Below are 21,325 nucleotides of genomic sequence, written 5' to 3'. Positions count from 1 at the left end.
GAGCCTGTTAGTGTTGCATGTCCGAGAGCAGATTCTTTGTGCCTTGCAGAAAGTCTGTGTTCAAAACTGGTTGGAGTTGGGGAGTTTCAGCGGAGTTGCATTTTGCATCCTTGAGTCTGAGTAGACAATATTAGGCAACTCATGCTAAATGGGGTTAAAGATGTGCTAAAGAAAATTAAATGGAATGCTAAACACTGCTAATAACTTAATACATAACTGCATTATGCTGCATGCTTAGCTGTTTGATTTACATAGGGTGACCAGACAGCAAATGTGAAAAATTGGGACGGGGATGAGGGTAATAGGAGCCTATATAAGAAAAAGACCCAAAAATCAGGACATCTTGTCACCCTAGATTTACAGCAGGGTCATAATTTGTCTCATGCTGCCGTCACCACCTTCCTGAGAACTAAATTGCTTCTTTTTGGTGCTTCTGAGTTTTTTTTTTTTATTGTAATATACAATGTTCTTTAAATGTAAGGGCAGTTGTGTGGTCCCAGGCACACATTAGTCTCATCAGAAAATTTACTCTGATTTTATTTATTGTATTTATTTAAAGTGGTTTTCTTTCTTTGCCTTAAGGATCATTCAGGCACCCAGAAGAGTAGTCTTCTCCAGGTGGATCAGAACTGTGTCCGGAACTCGTATGATGTCTTCTCGTTGCTTAGGTAAGACTTTTTAGAATATTGCTTTGTGTTTTTAAATTGTGTGGTGTATGAGGAAATGCATATATCTTAAAAAGAGAACTGTTTCTAGACTGCTAATCGTTCCTTTTGGGAAACTTCTAAATGGTGAAACTTAACCACTGGCAGCAGTGCAGGAGCACTAGTGTCAACAGGGCACATGGTTTCTCTACCATGATATTATCTAAACCGGTTTCATGGGAAATTTAAAACAGCCTGAAGTAGAACCAGTGTTAGCAGTTTACAATTCCAGGGCTGTGTGCATTCCACACTCTATAGCCAAGGAATTTATTTCCTGTGTTTAAATCCTGCAGAAAACCCCTTGTCTGCTGTGCACAGCAAAATGAAAGCAGACTAAATGACTTTTTAAAAAAAATCATCTGAAGAAGGGGATGCCTTTGTGTGGTGTGTTGTTTTGGTGGTGTGGTGTGTTTTTTTGTTTTGTATAAAGTACCAAGGGCTTGGTAGTCAGAACAAAACTAGCAGTGTAGTTCTTGGATTCTTCTAATCAGCCACCGAGTTATGGCTACCTTGGGCCATCTAAGGCCCCTGTCCTGCATTATGATCTGTGTGGACACAACACACTGCTTGTGGAAGCGCCTCATTGACTGCAGGAACTCTGTGCAGGCACAACAGTCTGCCTATGCAAATCACAATGCAGGATTGTGACTTAATTTACCATCGTATGCTCTAATCCCAACTGGGAAAAAGTTCAGGTCAATTGGGAGCTGGATGTTTTTGGGCTGACTCAGATACAATAGTTTGAGAACTTTTGTGGTGGTTTGCATTGTAGAGGAGTGTAACCTATCGCTTAAATATTGACTATAGCCTGAATTTGAGATGCTTATATAGATAGTCTAGTTATAACACTTTCTGTAATTCTTATCTAGGAATGTGTTGAACTTCAGATCTAGAGTAATCATAATATTTGTGTCGCAAGGGAAACTCTTGATAAAAAGCTATAAATTTAAAATTCCTTCAAAAATTTTGAAAACTAAATTTTATTTCTTTAATTGTAAACATTTAATCCATTTAGTAATCTTACCAGGAGGTGTCACTGTTGCCTTTAAGAAATGACAATAATATAGTCTCCTATAGTGCAAAAGAGAAGATAGGAGTTGAGCTGACTCTAGTTCACTTACTCAGAAACGAAACTATGATCACTCTTAAAAAATTAAACTTGCTGTTCCTTGATTCTATAAAACAATATATGAAAGCAAAAGCTGCGTTCTGAAATTGTCTGTTTGTAGTAGGAAATGTGCAGGGTTCATACTGTGCAATCTTCAGCCTACTTTGACGCTATTAGAGACTAACAGAAAAAGTAATTTTATAGAACCTTTACTAAAATAAAACTATGTATTTTAAAAGGAACTGAGACAGTATGTGGCAGTCACCCTGATCACTGCGTATGTGTGGTACCCATTTTCCCTGTTCTTTCCTTTAATACAAATTGTAATTGCAGTGCATAGAGGTTTTGGGGTGGTGGTGTACTGTAAGTATCAGAGGGGTAGCCGTGTTAGTCTGGATTTGTAAAAGCAGCAAAGAGTCCTGTGGCACCTTATAGACTAACAGATGTATTGGAGCATGAGCTTTCGTGGGTGAATACCCACTTCGTCAGATGTTATTCAGTAACAAACATGAATGGCCTGAAGCCTTGTTTCTATCCTGGCACAATCAGGCCCACACCTAGAGACTAGCAAGTGTCTGAATGCCCATGACTCAACTCTGTGGAAGATGAGGGGATTCGGGGATTTTTTTCAGGACCTTCTAAGCTATTGATTGGTCAGTCACAAGTACAGATTGAGAACTTGAACGGAATTGCTTCATTTTATTGTTGAAGAAATTATAATTCTTTTTCCTGTCTTTGGGGCGGTGTTTGTTTGCTTCTTCATGCCTCCTACTTTCCCTAAAAGTTTCCTACATGGTGGCTGCAGGTGGTGGTGCATGCTGTCGTTAATTGCAAAGCAACTTCTATTCTCTGTCTTCATGGACACCTTTCAAAACCTCCTGGAAGTGATGTTTTTTGTGGTTGGTCTTTGCCTGCTGTTGAAATAGTTGTTCTGGAAAGTCTGCAGAACTTGCAGGTTAGGAATTGCACTTTTTTTTAAGCAAGTAGTTTAAACAGCTGAGCTCTAAAACTTCAGGTTTGGTGTATATAAATAAGCCCTAACGAAAAGCATGTGCTTGGCTACATTTGTGTATGTGGTTTTGTTGTTTGTTTGTTTTTAACTAATTGGTGTTTGTGAACTGTAGAAAACTCATTTAAAGTGTTAGCTGGATGTTTAAGGTGGAGCTGAAGCATGTGTGTTCAGATACTTAATTCCAGATATTTACAAGCTCAGCTACTGAGGCAGGTGAAAGGGCTTGTAAGTGGGCAGACAGCTTAGCTCTAGAGTAAGATGTTTCCAGCACCTTTTTTATATCTTCACAAAAAATCTTGTTTGGAGGGCAAAAGGCTAAGATCCAGAAGCAAACACTGCAGAGCTAATAATCTGCTCAAACCAAATAGTTACTGGGGACGTTTTCTCCTTTTTTAAAACAATGAGCAAAAAATGTTTAAAAAACATGAAGTTAAGCACCCAATATGGAAAATTCCAAAAGATTTTTCCCCTAGAGTGTTAGTTCTTCCACACACTGTACACATGCATATTATTGGCTATTCTTTTAACTGTTATAGGTAGGGCTTCGTGAGTCTTAATCTTCATTATGTACCTGGTTTTAGTTGGTGCACTACAGAAAATGAGGTAAAATACATTATTGTATATTCTAACACACTGTATTAGCAGTATGACTGAGCTAACATTAAGGGAGCAACTTCTGTCATCTCTTGACCTTAATGCCAGATTTTGTAACCTTATTGTAGGGTTAGTGTTTTGATATTTAGTTACATTTTAAAAGTAATATTAAGGGAACAAACTTTTCATGCTTGCTGTATCTAAAGAAAAATCTTACCAGGAAGATCAGGTGTAGTTGTAAGTGATAAGTGACTGTTTAATTGACAGCCCTAGTTTTCAGATTTAATCGCAGTTAACTCACGCAATTAACTCAAACATTAATCGAGATTAAAAAAAATTGCGATTAATTGCACTTATAACAATAGAATACCAATTGTAATTTAAATTTTGCATGTTCTACATTTTCAATATTCAATTACAAAACAGAATGCAAAGTACACAGTGCTCACTTTATTATATTTATTACAAATATATGCACTATAAAAATGATAAACAAAAGAAATAGTATTTTTCAGTTCACTTCATACAAGTACTGAAGTGCAATCTCTTTACTGAGAAAGTGTAACTTACAAATGCACATTTTATTTTTTTATTTTTGGTTACATACCTGCACTTGAAAACAAAACAGTATAAAACTTTAGAGCCTATAAGTCCACTCAGTCCTCCTCCTTATTCTGCCAGTCGCTAAGACAAACAAGTTTGTTTACGTTGACGGGAGATACTGTAAGTAAGAAGCAGGCAGCAGTGTCATCTGAAAGTGAGAACTGGCATTCGGATGGCACTTTTGTAGCTGGCTTTGCAAGGTATTTACATGCGGTATTTACATGCCAGATATGCTAAACATTTGCATTCCCCTTCCATGCTTCGGCCATCATTCCACAGGACATGCTTTCATGCTGATGATGCTTGTTAAAATAAATAAATAAATGCGTCAATTAAATTTGTGACTGTACTCCTTGGGGAGAGAATTGTATGTCTCTTGCTCTGTTTTACTTCCATTTTGCATATATTCCATGTTATAGCAGTCTCAGATGATGACCCAGCACGTTTGTTTTTAAGAACACTTTCACAGCCGATCTTTGCGTTTCGTCAAAGGTACCGATGTGAGATTTTTAAAAAATAGCTGCAGCACTCAACCCAAAGTTTAAGATTCTGAAGTGCTGTTCAAAATCTGAGAGGCACGAGATGTGCAGCATGCTGTTAGGAGTCGTAAAAGAGCAAAACTCTGATGCGGAAACTACAAAACCCAAACCACCAAGAAAGAAAATCCACCTTCTGCTGGTGGCATCTGACTCATGATGATGAAAATGAACATGCGTTAATTCGCAGTGCTTTGGATCGTTATCAAGCAGAACCCATCATCAGCAGGGAAGCATGTCCTCTGGAATGGTGGTTGAAGCATGAAGGGACATATGAATCTTTAGCACATCTGACACATAAATATCTTGCAAAGCTAACTACAACAGTGCCATGTGAACGCCTGTTCTCACTTTCGGGTGACATTGTAAACAAGAAGCAGGCAGCATTATCTCTTGCAATTTGTAACCAGTCTTGTTTGTCTGAGTGATTTGGCTAATCAAGAAGTAGGACTCAGTGGACTTGTAGGCTCTAAAGTTTTACATTGTTTTATTTTTGAATGCAGTTTTTTGTACATAATTCTATATTTGTAAGTTTAACTTTCATGATAAAGAGATTGCACTACAGTACTTGTGTGAGGTGATTTAAAAAATACAGTTTTTAAGTGTCAATATTTGTAATAAAAAATTGAGCACTGTACACTTTGTAGTCTGTTTGTAAAATTGAAATGAATATATTTGAAAATGTAGTAAACATCCTTTAAAAATAAATGGTATTCTGTTGTCTAATTGCACGGTTAATTGCTTGACAACCCTACTAAACACATCTTTCATTAATTTTTATAATAAATTGAATGTCACTGCACAGCACCTTCAGTTTATTATATTCTGTTTATGGTATTTGTGCTCCTGCTAAATATATGTAGATGTATGGAATCCATGCAAAAATAAAATTAAAGATGATAGTCAGTGGGGTAGGTATTAGTCTCCGGTTGCATACGGCCTTAACTTCCTATTGTACATATATATTGTATATTTAAGAAATTTATTTTTTCTATAACTTAAAATGTGTTTAGTAACTTGTATACTACTGTGCGTGGAAGTCCATGAAAATCATTTGTAAGGTGTGTGCCTGGTATACAAGGGTGTCTGGAGAGTGTGGAAATGGAGAAGACGTGCTATACTTGAAATAGTATGCTATCCTGTAACTAAAGATTAGTAATGCAGATGCACAAAGGGACAGTTACGTAACCCTGTGTAACTTTTTAAATTTGGGCATCTCCTGATTTGTGTCTAACAGTCAGTCTTAATCTAGGAAACTTCATGAACCATTTAGTGTATTTTCTATCTTATCATTTCTTTAAGAAAATGTTCGACACAACAAGCTAGTTTTTGTATTGACCCATGGCTGTGCTCCTAAGCACTATGATAAGACCCCATTGTGTCAGGCACTGTTCAAACAAAGACAGTCCCTGCCCCAAACAGCTTACAGTCTAAGGCCTTGTCTACACTAACCCTGTAAGTAGATAAGTTATGTAACTTAAATTGACGTAATTTACATTGACATAGCACGGTGTAGAAACTGCTGTATGTTGATGGGAGATGCTCCCCATCCGCATAGCTTCCACCTCTCATTGAGGTGGAGTACTGAAATCGACAGAGCGTTGTCCCATCAACTTACCGCTAAATCTATACCTACTGCTTCAATTGCAGCAGCACCAATTTAGCCATAGTGAAGACAAGTCCTAAGACAAGAGACAACAGATAAGTGGATACAGACTGAGTACAAGGAAATAATGAGAACATGCTCCTTATGAAGCGGGCTCTTCTTTAGCACATCTGGTGCTATGTAGTTCTTGTTCTCCAAGATTTACAGTTGTTCCTGATCCTTGTATGGTTGGGCTACACAAAGTGCATCCCGAAGGAGGGCTCTATAGGTGTGAATACACTTCGGTAACTTTCACTACGGTTAAGAGGTATTTCAGCCATGCTATATTTATAGCTATATGTAAATATAGAAAAAACTTGCTTGTTTCTGCACTAGAATTTTTTCTAAAATGTAGCACTGTTACCAATGGAAAAACTAATGTAAGCAGAGCTCCAGACAGCTGCCAAGGCGCTAACCATAATGTCCTTAACGCCTCTTGAAGCACGTCTATATGGCATTGTGGCTAAAATGTCAGTGGTTGCCAGTAAATTCCCATTGCTTCTAAAACTGCTGAAACTGAGCCAGGGTAGCAGTGTTGGGGGAAACTAAAACTCCAGAGGGCAAAGCCTTGTTTACTTTAGGATGTGTATTAATTCTCTCTAAGGGCTGGTTTACACTGGGTGGGGGGATTGATCTAAGATACGCAATTTCAGCTACACTATTTGTGTAGCTGAAGTCGAAGTATCTTAGTTCGACTTACCTGGCTATCCTCACAGCGGCAAGTTGACCGCTGTGGCTTCCCCGTTGACTCCGCTTACTTCTCCTGCTGAGGTGGAGTACAGGCATCGATTTGAGGATTGATTTATCGCGTCAAGATGAGATGCGATAAATCGATCCCCGATAGATCAATTACTACCCGCCAATCCAGCGGGTAGTGTAGATTTGGCCTAAGTTTCAAAGCCAAGAAGATGCACCTGATTACTGTGCCTTGGTGAACAGGTGGGCCATGGTTTTTAGCTGCTAGGTTCTTATACCGAATAGCAAAAGTAATAAACTGCTTTCTCCAGTTCATCCCTTCTCACAGTAATAACTTCTGACATTGCAGCTTACCACTCAGTAGCTTAAATTTAAAAAGATGCAGCCCAGGCTGGGTGGGGCCACTTTGTCCCCTGTCCCCTAGCAGGAAAGGAGTCATGCAGAATTGGAAAAGAACTGGCTCCAAGGAAAGCAAACATCTTTCCCCCCATCCCCATGTGGGAAGTGAAGCCAGAAGGGCAGTTTGCTACATGGAAGATGGTGCCCAAGTCTTTACAAATCCTATGCTTCTGGCCTGGCTGGACCAAAGTTTCTTATTTCTATGTACATGGCCAGTCATGATCACCAAGATTTGCATGGCAGAAGTCTGATTAATATAGTGGCTACAGAAAGATTGCTTATCAGTCAACTTGGTGGACTGGTGATTGACCTCTTTGCATCTGGAAATAGTAAATAAAGTACCGGGAGTCCTCTGTGTCAGAACCGGGGATGTGAGGTGGTGAGTGACCTCCTGCAAAACTGGGCCTGGTCGCTGCTATGGCTTACAATCTTTTCTGCAGCTCCCTAGGACAATGCAAAAAATAGGAAAAAAAGGGCAGTAGTGATACTGTTGCTTATGCCTTTCTGACTGAAGAGGCTATGACTTTTGGGACTGATTGACCTAACCCTGGATCTTTGGATGGATCTGAGGTCTGCTACTGGAAAACCAAACTGGTTTAAAATGAATATTTGGATAAAGTACTTATGGATTCCAAAAGAAGATGAAACAATAGTTTATTCTTTCTTCAGTGAAGCTGAATCAAAATGATTATGGCAATATTTTGCAATTTCAACAACATTTTTCCTTTTATTCTTGAAGTTGTACTTAAAATCTTTGGCTTAAAGATGCATCAGATGAAGGCTGCACCGATATGTGTTAAGTTTCAGGTTCCCTTCATTATCGTCTTCTGAATGTCTTCTCATCCACATTTGCAACATTGTCTGTGATAAAGCTGCACACTGGACATTTGAATTTTTAAATTTGTTACAGCTTTTACTGCTACTTCTAAGTATACTGGTGTATGGGCATTTTCTTGTACCAATTGTTGCTAAAAGATACACAAACCCATCTTCTGTTGTCACTTAAGCATATGTTACTGGATCATTGTATACATTGTTCCACCCACCAAGACTCAGATTAATGAATTTCCCTTCAATGTTTTTTGCACAGTGTTCAATTTCCTCTTTCCAGCAATGTGTGCTCTGCCAGGTGGAGAGTAGCCTGGTCATAGGGATTGAACTATATCAATGAAATGTTTCATCTGAACAAGATGAAAGGGAGAATTTGAACTGAGCAATCTTTTCGTCTGTGGCGTCTTGCTGGAATTTACTAGTCCTGATTATGAAAAACATCCATGGGCTTTACTGAATGAGGAAGTATTTTTTTTAATATACAGACAGTAAAATTACCTGTGTATGTTTAGTTGCAGCACTACTGGTTGTACTAGCAGATTACTGACATTTGTTGACATTGCTGTTGATGGACATTCATAACCCCTTATGTCAAAGCTGGACCCTGAAACAAAATGGACTAAAAAGTCTCTCACTGAGTATTACTCAGTGCTCTCATTTGAAAAATAAGATTGTAAATGAGATTCCTTCTTCTGAATCGGTTTGTGTTACTATTTATTTAGTCTAAAGCCAGCTTTATAGGGAAAATAATAAATCATAATTATCAAAATCAGGGGTTCTTAAACTAGGGGTTGGGACTCCTCAGAGGGTCCCAAGGTTATTACATGGAGGGTCAGAGCTGTCAGCCTCCACCTCAAACCCCACTTTGCCACCAGCATTTATAACAGTGTTAAATATGTAAAGTTTTTAATTTAAAAGGGGGGCTGCACCCAAGAGACTTGTTGTGTGAAAGGGGTCACCAGTACAAAAGTTTGAGAACCACTGATCTAAATCTATTTAGCCCATTATCTCTAGCAACAAACCAAACCGTTTGAAGACCATTTTAAAAATATTAAAATTCATAAATGTCTAAACTTTAAACAGGACATTTCACCTTTGGATGTTTGCTTATATTGAGCGATAAAAATAATTTCAGAAGCCTAGCAGTAACAGTAAAAATGTAACTGATAACTACTCCAAAGTAAAATACCAACTATATTTTGAAATTCCTAAGTAACCTACTCAAACACAAATTTATAGCAGTCTGTTATTCACTAGAGTAGTAAGACATGGTAGGCAGGACACACACACATGGTGCAAAAATAAGTTTTTTTTGTTTTGTTTTGTTTTTCTTTTAACTGATGGTTGATCCAGATTCTTAAGACATGTCCCACATTGTTGTCTTTAAAGCCACTGTCTTTTGAGGAGTATCTTTCATAATGTTTCATTCTAAAAACTAAGCCTTTCATTTTTGTTGCGCTGTTTACATTTGGCAAGCATTCCTTTTTCACCCAGAGGTAGAGGAACTCCTGGAAAATATTCCCACACAGTGTGACTTTTCCAGCCTGCAGCCATGGCAGTTTTTTCCCCTCCAGTTCCCAGGTGTTGAAATCAGCACACTCGCTCCACTCTAAAAAAGCTGTCCTTCCTGCAGTGCCCTACTTTGACACAAGTGTTATTCCTTTCTGGTTGCACACGCTGCTGCTTTTCCTTTGTTACAGAACTCCCCTGCCCCATCCCTTCCCCGTCAGAAAAAACAAAAGAACTAACAATCCAAGACTTCTGCTTGTGTAACCCATGTGCCTCTTTGCACTACAGTATTTTATTTGTTTAGAGGCACTGAGGTAGTTGAGAAATCAATTGATTTCTGCTTGTTTGTGTCTGTCTATGCACATGTGCAAGAAGACAGAGCAAGGCTGTTTGCGTGAAGTGCCCAGAACCATCCAGAAATAAGGGCTGGTAGCTACTGGGCAGATCAGTGTTCTGTCATGAGATGGAGAGTAAGTTGCCATGGTGACGGAGTTTCAGGGGAGAAGCCATAAAACAAGAGTCTAAGACCGCTCAGGTGGGCTCAGTGGATTATCCTGATGAGATATATTATGGTGTTCCCTGGACTGCAGGGGACACCAATCCCAATGCCTGTGATGACTTTGCCAGTCTCTTGCACCTAGTAGAACAGGATCAAGTCCTTAATATAATACATGGCCTATTGTGCCATATTCATAAAGCTTGACTTCCGAAGATAGAATCAAGGGGAAAAACCATCTTTCTTTATGGAGAAAAGCAGTCTTTAACTCCAAGGTTTTTGATTGAGGCTCATGGATGCAGCATTTTTTATCAAATGTGTTAAGAGATTACTGTAAGCTTAGCCTTAACGTACGTTGTATTAAATTCAGATTTAATTTTAAAAAGTCTTATTTTTTAAAAGAAAAACTCATGATTTATGTCATTTTTTAAAAATTGGGTTTTATCTTAGGAATGGGTGCTTGCCCACCTCCCCTCAAGATAAGAGCTTTTTCCACCCAACAGGAAATAATCTTACATTCTGGATTGTCACCCCCTGAATATTTTTGCATTTTCATAGCACATTTCATCCAAGAGTCCAACGTGTTTCAGCAGCCAACACTTCACCTCTGGGCCCCAGCAACTTCTTCTGTAAAGCACCTTTCCCATGATCACACAGGAAGTCAATGCCAATGTCAGGAATAGAACCTAGGTCTTCAGGCTCCATCCTTCCTCTTCCCATCACCACTGCTTTCTGCTTCTTCGCCCAGCTCACATTGCAAGATCATTATCACATTTCCAAAGGAGTTGGGTGATGGCGAGGTTAATTATGAAGCAGAAAAATCTGTTGGATGTTGTAGGGTAGAAAGGAAATGAAGAAAAAGTAAAGGACATTTTAATGGGGCTTTTGTAAAAAAAAATTTTTAAAATTGGCTGGAGTCTGGCGGGAGCTTCCTAGAATCTAGTCTCTGAACAAATGTAAAGAAATGTTTATACAGGCTTTGTATTCTTATTTAATATCTGTTTAATAGAAGTCTTATTTTTAATAATGGGGCTGGGTGTTTGCAATTTGGATATCCCATATTTCTCTTTATTGCCAAAAAAGCTTTGTTCTGTTTTCTAAATCCCCAGTGTCAATAGTCTGTTTAAAGAAATTTAGTGTAAACTAAGGTTGTTTTGGCAAATTGGACTTTCAGTGTATTTATTTCTCTTGAGAGAGAGCTGTAGCATGTGTCACTATTTTATTTAGTCTGGGTAGTCATGGCTGACAACCAAAAATTAAATACTGTACATGAAAGTTCAGATACAACAGAGATGGAAGGAAGAGAACAAAAAGAATTAGAACTATCCAAAAAATTGGATGATCTTTCAAACAGAATTAATCACCTCTGTGCATCAAAGAAATGTCTAATAAAATAAGAAATCTCAGCTAAATGCAAATCCATAGCAAGTATAAAAGAAAAGATTACCAGTCTACAAAATAAAAGTTATGGTCTAGCAATTGTGACTACCCTCAATAGCCTCCAAACACACAGAGAAGAAAATGAATAGCAGATTGTTCTCTGTGACAAATGACAAATTTCTTAAAATAGAAATTGACCATGAATTTGTATCAACCGTGACTCCATGGTATCATTGACATTGTATAGACTGCCAACACACAAAGATCATTCACTCTTCCAAAGTCTTGTGATCTTGCAACTAATTAGCGCAAGTGCTCTGGTCTTAAAAGATATCCATAGCATGGTGGAAGGAGTCCAAAGACTTTGCAGATTGAGGGCCATATTCTGCAATCCTCAACTGATATCCGTACTCCCACTAATGTCAGTTGCTGAGACGAGCAGAAGTAGTTTGGATTTCTACCAGCATCTGGTATCCGGTTTAGGGAATCAGTCTTTGATTTTTGGTTTCTGACTAGTAAAGGTCTCAAGTTTTGATTTTGTGTACTCGCCTCCTTCCCCCTTTTTTCCTTTTGGAAGGAAGAAAGAGGCGTTTCCTCTTCCACTCTCTCTAAAACATCCTGATTGCTGTGATAAGGGCTTGGGAGGAGGAATAGGAATTCAACTATTCTACTTCTCCAAATTACTTTTGGGTGGTCCTCCCCCCCACATGTAGTTTTTCCAAAATGCATGAAACTTGCATGATTTTGGAGAATTGCACTGCAGCTCACGGGGCCTAGAGTAACAGTAAAACAAAACAAAAAGAATCAGGATCATGGTCTGTGTGACGTAGGACAGAGACGATGGCAGTTCCACTACGTTTTCTATAATAGACCAGAGGTCGGCAAACTTCTGTGGCCCGTGGGACCCTCCTGCCTGGCCCCTGAGCTCCTGGCTCGGGAGGCTAGCCCCAGGCCCCTCCCCTGCTGTCCCCTCACCCCCACAGCTTCAGTACACTGCGCTGCTGGCGCAACGCTCTGGGCAGCCAGGCAGCACAGTTGCAGAGCCACAACCTGACCCGGTGCTCTGGGAGGGGCAGCTGTAATGCTGCCAGCCACCGGTGCTCTGTGCGGCATGGTAAGGAGCAGGGTGGGTTGGATAGAGGGCAGGGGAGTTCGGGGTGGTGGTCAGGGAGTGGGAGTGTGGATGGAGTCGGGGCAGTCAGAGGGCAGGGAACGGGTGGTTGGATGAGGCAGGGGTCCCGGGGGAGCAGCCAAGAATGAGAGAGGGGGTTGGATGGGGTGGCAGAGGGCAGTCAGGGGTGATCAGAGGACAGGGAGTGGGGGAGCCGGATGGGGCAGGAGTCCTGGGAGAGCCGTTGAGGCAAGAAGCGGGGGGGGGTTTGAATAGGAGGCAGGGACCGGGCCACACCTGGCTGTTTGGGGGGAGACAGCCCCCCCTAACCAGCCCTACCTACAATTTTGGGAAATCCGATGTGGCCCTCAGGCCAAAAAGTTTGCCCACCCCTGTGATAGACTCTTCTCTGCACAGAATTGAGTCTCATTGCTGTGCTAGACACTTCCTAGAACATTAATCAGACCTCTTATGAATTGTCTTTACAGAAAATTGAGTTATTGTGATGCTGGTAAACTAAGTGCCAGCTCTGACCAAAGCTGTAGGTGTTAGCTAAGAACTGACAAACTCAGTTGGAAACTGAATCAGTTCATTTGTATGTTAGTTTTTGTTTAAAATAGGTATTGTCTTATAAGACTGTATTTAGTGTTAAGACTCTGAATATATTAATCTCACTTATAACATCTGTATTCTGTGCTATAAGGAAATACATAGGTTTTGATTTACAACTTTGAAAATGTTTGCTCTGAACTTGTGAACCTAGGCATGGGAATTGTGCGCCCGCCCCTTCCCCACCTTCCTCCACCCCCCCCCCCCCCGGCCAACTGTCAAAAATTAAGTAGGCCATTTTAAGATAAGCATTAATTGCCCCATCCACTCATTGCCCCATCCACTCAGAGAATGAACAGAACAGGGAATCATCAAGTGATCCACCCCCTGTCGCCCATTCCCAGCTCCTGGCAAACAGAAACTAGGGACACAATCTCTGCCCATCCTGGCTAATAGCCATTGATGGGCCTATCCTCCATGAACTCACCTAGTTCCTTTTTGAACCCTGTTATAGTCTTGGCCTTCACAACATTCTCTGGCAAAGTGTTCCACAGATTGACTGTGCATTGTGTGAAGAAATACTTCCTTTTGTTTTTTTTAAACCTGCTGCCTATTAATTTCATTTGATGACCCATAAGTTCTTGTGTTATGAGAAGGAGTAAATAACACTTCCTTATTTACTTTCTCCACACCAGTCATGATTTTATAGACCTCTGTTGTATCCTCCCTTAACTGTCTCTTTTCCAAGCTGAAAAGACAGGTATTTTTTTTTAAGCTCTCCTCATACGGAAGCTGTTCTGTACTTCTAATCATTTGTAGCCCTTTTCTATACACTTTCCAATGCCAGTATCTTTTTTGAGATGGGTCGACCAGATCTGCATGCAGTATTCAAGATGTGGGTGTACCATGGATTTATATAGAGGCAATATATTTTTCTGTCTTATCTATCCCTTTTTGAATGATTCCCAACTTTGTTAACTTTTTTGACTTCTGCTGCACATTGAATGGATGTTTTCAGAGCACTATCTACAATGACTCCAAGATCTTTCTTGAGTAATAACAGCTAATTTAGATCCCATCATTTTATATGTATAGTTGGGATTATATTTTCCAATGTGCGTTACTTTGCATTTATCAACACTGAATTTCATCTGCCATTTTGTTGCCCAGCCACCCAGTTTTATGAAGTCCCTTTGTAACTCTTCGCAGTCTGCTTAGGACTTGACTATCTTGAATAGTTTTGTATCATCTGCAAACTTTGCCACCTCATTGTTTACCCTCTTTTCCAGATCATTTATGAATATGTTGCATAGTACTTGTCATAGTACAGACACCACTATTTACCTCTCTCCGTTCTGAAAACTGACCATTTATTCCTACCCTTTGTTTTCTATCTTTTTAACTAGTTACTGATCCAAGATCTAGGGTACCATTTGTTCTGGGGTAAGTGATTGGTCTCATGGGACTGGAAACAACCTGAGGGGAAAAATACATATATTGTGGCAAGGCAAACTGGAGAGCCTAAGAGGATTGTCTGTACTCTATGATAAGACTAGTACAATGATCCAGGAGTTCACGTTGTTACCATTGGTGAAATCTAATTATAGAACATACTACTAGGTTGGGGTGTCTGCGCTGTTTTTGATAGTCTGCCCTGAGGTAGGCACTCAGTTGAGTCTGTTCCCAACAGTGTGACACTTCTAGCTAAACGGATAGTTCCCTTCTCCCTTGGCATGGGGAAGAGGTGCACGTAACTTGCCCAGTATATTACTGTGAGTAGTGCACACCTCAATGCCTGCAATTTATTTTATGGGCATTCAGTTGGAGTGTTACTGATAGGGAAATCCCTTACAACTTTAATTTTGGAAAGTTTTAACTTTAGCTGTGGACAGAATCTTACTGTGGAGCCTTTTTAAAAAACTCATAGATTCATAGACTTTAAGGTCAGAAGGGACCATTATAATCATCTAGTCTGACCTCCTGCACAATGCAGGCCACAGAATCTCACCCGCCCACTCCTGTAACAAACCCCTAACCTATGCCTGAGTTACTGAAGTCCTCAAATCGTGGTTTAAAGACCTCCAAGGTGCAGAGAATCCTCCAGCAAGTGACCTGTGCCCCATGCTGCAGAGGAAGGCGAAAAACCTCCAAGGCCTCTGCCAATCTGCCCTGGAGGAAAATTCCTTCCTGACCCCAAATATGGTGATCAGTTAAACCCTGAGCATGTGGGTAAGACTCGCCAGCCAGCACCCAGGAAAGAATTCTCTGTAGTAACTCAGATCCCACCCCATCTAACAAGGCAACACTTAATACACAAATCCTCTGTATTCATTGAGTGTGTACATACTGATATCTTACTTCAAATGGCACTGTTGTGAAGGCATTTGGGCAATCATATATAACAGTTAAACAATTTTTATTTCTGACCACAAGGAAATGATTGGAATGGGTCTGCCTGATATTTGGTTTAAAATAAGTCTCTCATTTAATATAAGCAGATTTGATTGTGGGACTGAATTGTCATATAGAATTATCCTGTGTAGCAATTTGAATAGGTCTGGAATAACTTGCATATAAATTCACCACCATGAAAAAATATCCTGTTAAAGTACGTACTGGCTTAAGGAGGCCTGTATCAATATCTGCAGTGTTTATCGACCTTAATGTGGGTGTGAGATGACTATAAAACCTCTCAACATGAAAAATTCTGAAAGACATTCTTGGCGGTTACTAATTGAAATATTGCGCAACGTGCTTGAGAGCCATGGCTTTAAAAAAGTACTTTAAAAAAAAAAGGCATAATTTAGCCAGAACTTTGCCAAAGCATATTATTTTCAAAAGTGCCTATAAAACTTCATTTTATAGTTTTGAAAAACTGGACATAAATTGGATTCTGGCTCTTAAGTGACTTAGGCACTCTTGAAAATTTTACTCAGTACCTTCGTTAATAATGTAGAAAACTGAATACAACAGCCCACTTTTAGTATTGATACCAAATTGCAAGGAGCAGCAAATTCCAGCAAAGATTTGAAAGAAGAAAATACAAAGGGGCCCAAAATGAACTAAAGTTAAGCAGAAAAGAACTAAAGGGGATTGAAGCTAGGGGGAAAATGCAGTATTTTGTGTCTTTCTGTGGGTTTGTGTACACTTAAAATGCTGTAGCGGTGCATTTGCACTGCTTCGGTGAAGACACGGTAGAGTCACCTATGCTGACAGGAGGGGTCAGTGTAGGTAAACCACCTCTCTGAGAGGTGGCCACTAGGATGAAGGGAGAATTCTCACATCAATGTACTGCTGTCTACGCTGAGTGTTAGTGGATCATCACTGCATCACTCAGGTGTGGATTTAAGTTAGACTCAACTAATTCCCTAGGATAGAACAGGCCTCCGCTGTCTGTAACTAATGTATGTGCGTGTGTTTTGGGGGGGGGGGGCAGTGATCCAGACCTTTGAAAAGGAGTAACCTCGATATCAATGAAGCTGAGAGAGCAGAATCAATAGGACAGTAAATTAAATAGGAATCTGCCCTATGAAATGGCAGCAAAATAAGCCAGTGAAATTTTGAACTATATAGTCATCTCATCACTGGAACGTCTCTACGCACCTATGTGACATAAATAACTGGAAAATGGTGTTCATTTCTGGGCATCTTAATCTTAGACACACATTGATAAATTGCACTGATTTCAGAGAAACCTTGTAGAAAACACGGTTCTGGAGGAATTGTTTCTTGGGGGTGGGGGAATTTTAAAGGAATCAAATGTGTAGCTTGACTGAAAGGATTGGACAACAAAATCTGCAAATACTTTGAAGAATAAACAAAAGAATTTCAGAGGAATTATTTAGCATAAGATTGAAATGAGGATTCATACCACAGAAGATAGAAGGGGGAGGATATAGATCAAAGGCAAATGCTAGTGAGCTTGTTGAATTAAATCAGTTCCTGTGCACTGAAGACATAACTGGGAATAGGCTTTTTTATGTGGGAACTTTGCATGACAGGAATGTGAACAGTCTGAACTCTAATTGAGAACTCAGTTTAACTGTACAGAATTTCATGTGGGTCAGGAAGTTATCTGTGTCCTACAGAGTCCGTGACTCTGGGAAGCAGGCATGCTTGGTTTTCCTGTCTGCTCTCATTACCACATGGAGTTCCTCAGCTTGCTGGGGACCTGGCTCCCTCTTCTAGTGGTGTGTATTTGTGACCTTTCTTCAAAAGGATCCCTTCAGCTGCCCAGGGCAGTTTGAATTCTGAGCTAGCTGTGGGTATGCTGGTAAATAAAGTTTTTGAACACTAGACTATATATTATGCATGCTGAAATTTAATACATCTGCTTCCATTGTGGAGAGCCAAACTGTTTTGAAGAATGCTAATAACTATTTGGATATTTGTAAAAGAAAACTGGTATTTTAGATTTATTAAAATATTATGAAAGCTGGAAGTGGTTCCTTTCATCAGTCTCCCCACATTTCTAAAAGGAATAATGCCCGATTACTTAGAATGGAGAAAGGTGGGGGAAAGTTTACAGGGTAACAAACTTTAATCTGTGTCTCTTTATTAGGACAAGTCTTCTAAAATTAATGGAGCAATTATTGGTGCAGACTAATGCTGTGGTCTTCAAGATGCATTGTAGTCCAATATAGAAAAACTTACCTTTAATATGTAAGGTCCTTGGTATAAAGAGGGCTCTGAGAGTTCACTATCTGGATCAAAAGCTGTAGCTGGTCATTTAGTATTTATTTGGCATATGCAATCTGGTCAAGCCAAACCACAGCGTTCTTAAGTGTTCAGGGCACGAACACCTCTGGGGAGCGGAGTCATTTTGCACTCCTCAGCAATGTCTGTCATGGTGTGTGTCTGCCAACATTGACAAGTGGACTGTCTCTAAAATGCCACAGAAATTCTACTGCAGCCACTTCTCCAAGTCTCTGAGTATTCTGTGTGAGTTGCAAGTGTAAAACTGCAGGCTCTTAGAGCAGGTAGACTACTGTAATTAGTGTGAACATGTGTCAGGAAATCCTGACTTCAAAATGTTAACCAACTGGGTTTAGTATTTAGGAGTAAGTAGAGAGTAGTATTGAAGTGATTGACAGTAAAAAGTGTAAGGAAGATTGGCTTTACAAATGCAGCAGAAAATCCTGTTCTTAAAATCTCTAAGAATGTAGTTCAAGCAATTACCCATTAATGCAAAAATTTGAGAACTTGGTTTAGAGAGGTTATGGAAAATTTGTTCTCTGTGGAGCTATCTCAGACTTGCAGTGCAATGACAGTTACAATACTGTAGTGGAGAATTCTAAAACTGATGACAGAAGTTTAGTTCAAAATGAATACAAATCCCCTTCAGAGGTTCATTCTCTCACCTCCATGTATTAGAAATCTCTGAGTTTCAGCATGAGCGATGCACTTCATGTGTGGGACGTGCCATATTCTTTTGATCAATGTCAGTCATTTCATAATAGGACTTCTTAGCTAAAAGGCACTATGGCAGTGGCACGTTTGTCTCATTGCAGGGTAGCACCTTTTGGTATGAAGTTATCACCACCTGAAAACAGGGAAACAACATACTCAGGCATCTAAGCTATTAAATGACAGTTATTATGTGAGAACAAAGTGGCCAACAGCTCAGCACTGCATCCAGATTTAAAGACAATTGAGTTCACCTACACTGAATTTCTGATGATCGTCTCTTGAAGGCTTCACATCCCAGGAACGGTCCTCTGGTTGAGAATTAAGAGTTCTCTCTCAAGTTCCAGTCATTAGCACTTGTGTAGCTGAGTTTTCACTGCTGTTCTGTATTTAGGCATGTCATGCCACAGGAGCCGAGTGCACTGCTAGTTCAGAAGCAAAAGTTCAAACTAGAATCTCTAGCTGTACTTCCTTTGGGATAACAGTCAACACTACTGGCACAGCCTGTCTAAAACAAGCTATGGTACAAACTTCATCATGCATTAATTATGGCCATGAATCACTTGTATTTTGGAACTCATGAGCATTCACACCACCACTATTTCAGGCTGCTTTGTGTTTTGGCAATACTATTTTGATTTTAAACAATTGTATGTTTGGAGTAAATAGAGATCCTTACTGTAAGCATAGTCTCACCTTGAAACTTTGTTTAGGTGGATTCTGTTTTGTATCTCTGTTTTGAATATGATGATTTAACTGGCTGAGGAACAATGTGGCTTCATATAATCATGGAAGTGTAGGGTTGGAAGGGACCTCTAGAGTAATCTATTCCATTCCCTTGCACTGAGGCAGGACCAAATATACCTGTACCATCCCTGACAGATTTCTTTTTTTTTTTTTTTTTAAAGCCACTCGAGCCCCATCATTGAATTTTTTTATTTAAGACAAACTCCAGTGCTGAACCCCCCCCCCCCACTGGACTCATGGGTTGGGATAGACTCAGACTCTAGGACTGGAAGGGACCTCGAGATGTCATCGAGTCCAGTCCCCTGCCCTCATGGCAGGACCAAATACTGTCTAGACCATCCCTAATAGACATTTATCTAACCTACTCTTAAATATCTCCAGAGATGGAGATTCCACAACTTCCCTAGGCAATCTATGAATCTAGGAACTCCCCTTTGAATCCTTTGGAAACTCCTCCTGTGCCTTATGAGAGCTTGGAATATTGGAAATTTCCCATGTTCTATTCCCTTGACAGATTAAAGCTAATGCGCCTTATTCTCAATCGCCTTGCACCCCATGTAAATGCTTACACCTGTGCAAACTGAATATAAAATGCTGCTTTGTGCAAAGTGAATATAAAATGCTGCTGTTCTGCAGGGTCCTTTCTGAGCCAAATTGATAAGTTGAACAATCTTGTAAAGCAAATGTTTTCTCATAGTCGTAAGTATGGCCCCAGACGTTATTTACTGGTTGCTTTATAGTATTGGTGAATTAATTAAAGCTGAATTATGTGCCTTATGAGAAGTATTTATTTGACATGTTTGTCTTTTCAAAGTCTGCTCCTCTTCTCCCAAATAGTATTGAAAATGCTAGATTCCCCTATGGTACTTCTTAGTGCTCTGGGAAGGAGTATCTAAGCTTCTTTTGCCATTAAATTCCTTCACAGTTCTTTTAACTGCTAGTTAAAAACCGATTCAGCAGTATGTGGTGAGTGCCTAACTCCCCTCCTGTTAGCCAAATTGAAGGGTGCTGAAAATGTAATAACCACCCCATAATATCCTGATCTTCATCCATTTAGGTCTTGCAACTTCCAGTCACCTGTGGCATGGTGGGGGTGCCCCTGTGACAGCCCATCATGTCCCACTTACCTGACCTCCTGTAGACTCTCTCTCAAGTTCTGTGATGTGAGTCTCAACCTAGCTAATGGGGAGAACATTTGCCACACATGGCAGAGTTAAGACCGTAGGGCTACATTTTGGACATCTAATTACAAAACCTCAATTTCTAAAGAGACGATTGATATTCTTTTCCTTTTGAAATAAGTCAGTAGTTTTGGATTCATACTGCTTCTGCTGTTTGGAGTAACCGGTATATTCATTACAAGGGCACATTATGTAAAAAAAAAAAAAAAAAAATCATTCCTTCTATAACTTGTGTTTTATTTTCAGGCTTCATAGAGCCCAGTGTGCAATTAAACAGACTCAGGTAACTGTTCAGAAAATAGGAAGGGAGATTGAAGAAAAACTGAGACTTACATCCACAAGCAACGAACTGGTAGGCTTTGACATTCAACTTTGAAATCTTACTCTTGTAGACTTCCTTAAAACAATGCAGTTAAATGATGCCCAGTAGCCACACAAGCATCTTTTAAAACTTCAGTGTAAAACACTCCTTACATTTAATATCAGCTATTTTGAATGGAAACTTATCTGGAAAGTGCAATGTATTGGGTTTTGGATTATATCTACATTACTGAGAGTGGGGGAAAAAAATTAATAGGTCACTTAATGCTTTACACTGCTAGTGCATAAACATCAACTGTGTAATGATTAGAAAACATTTGCCAGCAAAAATAAAATTTTAGAGATTGGGATTAATGATCTACCAGTGGAAAGTGTGGTGGTTTCTAGTTGATTGAGCTGAGTCTAGTAATTGTTCTAATTTGCAGCCCAGTCTTCTGGGCTCAGAGCAATGCATGTAACAACTTTTCAGACACAAACGACATGTCCGTTTTCAATAT

At 39.7% G+C, this 21,325-nt stretch overlaps 2 protein-coding genes across 5 annotated transcripts in view; both read left to right on the top strand.

The window, feature by feature from the left end:
- The window catches only part of DGAT2 (diacylglycerol O-acyltransferase 2), a 660,465-nt gene that overhangs the window by 106,484 nt on the left and 532,656 nt on the right, over positions 1-21,325 (top strand). The window lies entirely within an intron of this gene.
- Positions 1-21,325, top strand: part of UVRAG (UV radiation resistance associated) — a 185,041-nt gene that overhangs the window by 37,563 nt on the left and 126,153 nt on the right. For all 3 annotated transcript variants that reach the window (XM_050930437.1, XM_050930420.1, XM_050930426.1), the window contains 2 exons: positions 583-668; positions 20,754-20,859. In XM_050930437.1, coding sequence (XP_050786394.1) covers positions 583-668; positions 20,754-20,859 — 192 coding nt within the window. The remainder of the gene's footprint in view (positions 1-582; positions 669-20,753; positions 20,860-21,325) is intronic.

Source organism: Gopherus flavomarginatus, chromosome 1 (assembly GCF_025201925.1).
Source record: "Gopherus flavomarginatus isolate rGopFla2 chromosome 1, rGopFla2.mat.asm, whole genome shotgun sequence".
NCBI classification, from domain to species: domain Eukaryota; kingdom Metazoa; phylum Chordata; order Testudines; family Testudinidae; genus Gopherus; species Gopherus flavomarginatus.
This window is presented reverse-complemented; position numbering and strand designations above follow the sequence as displayed.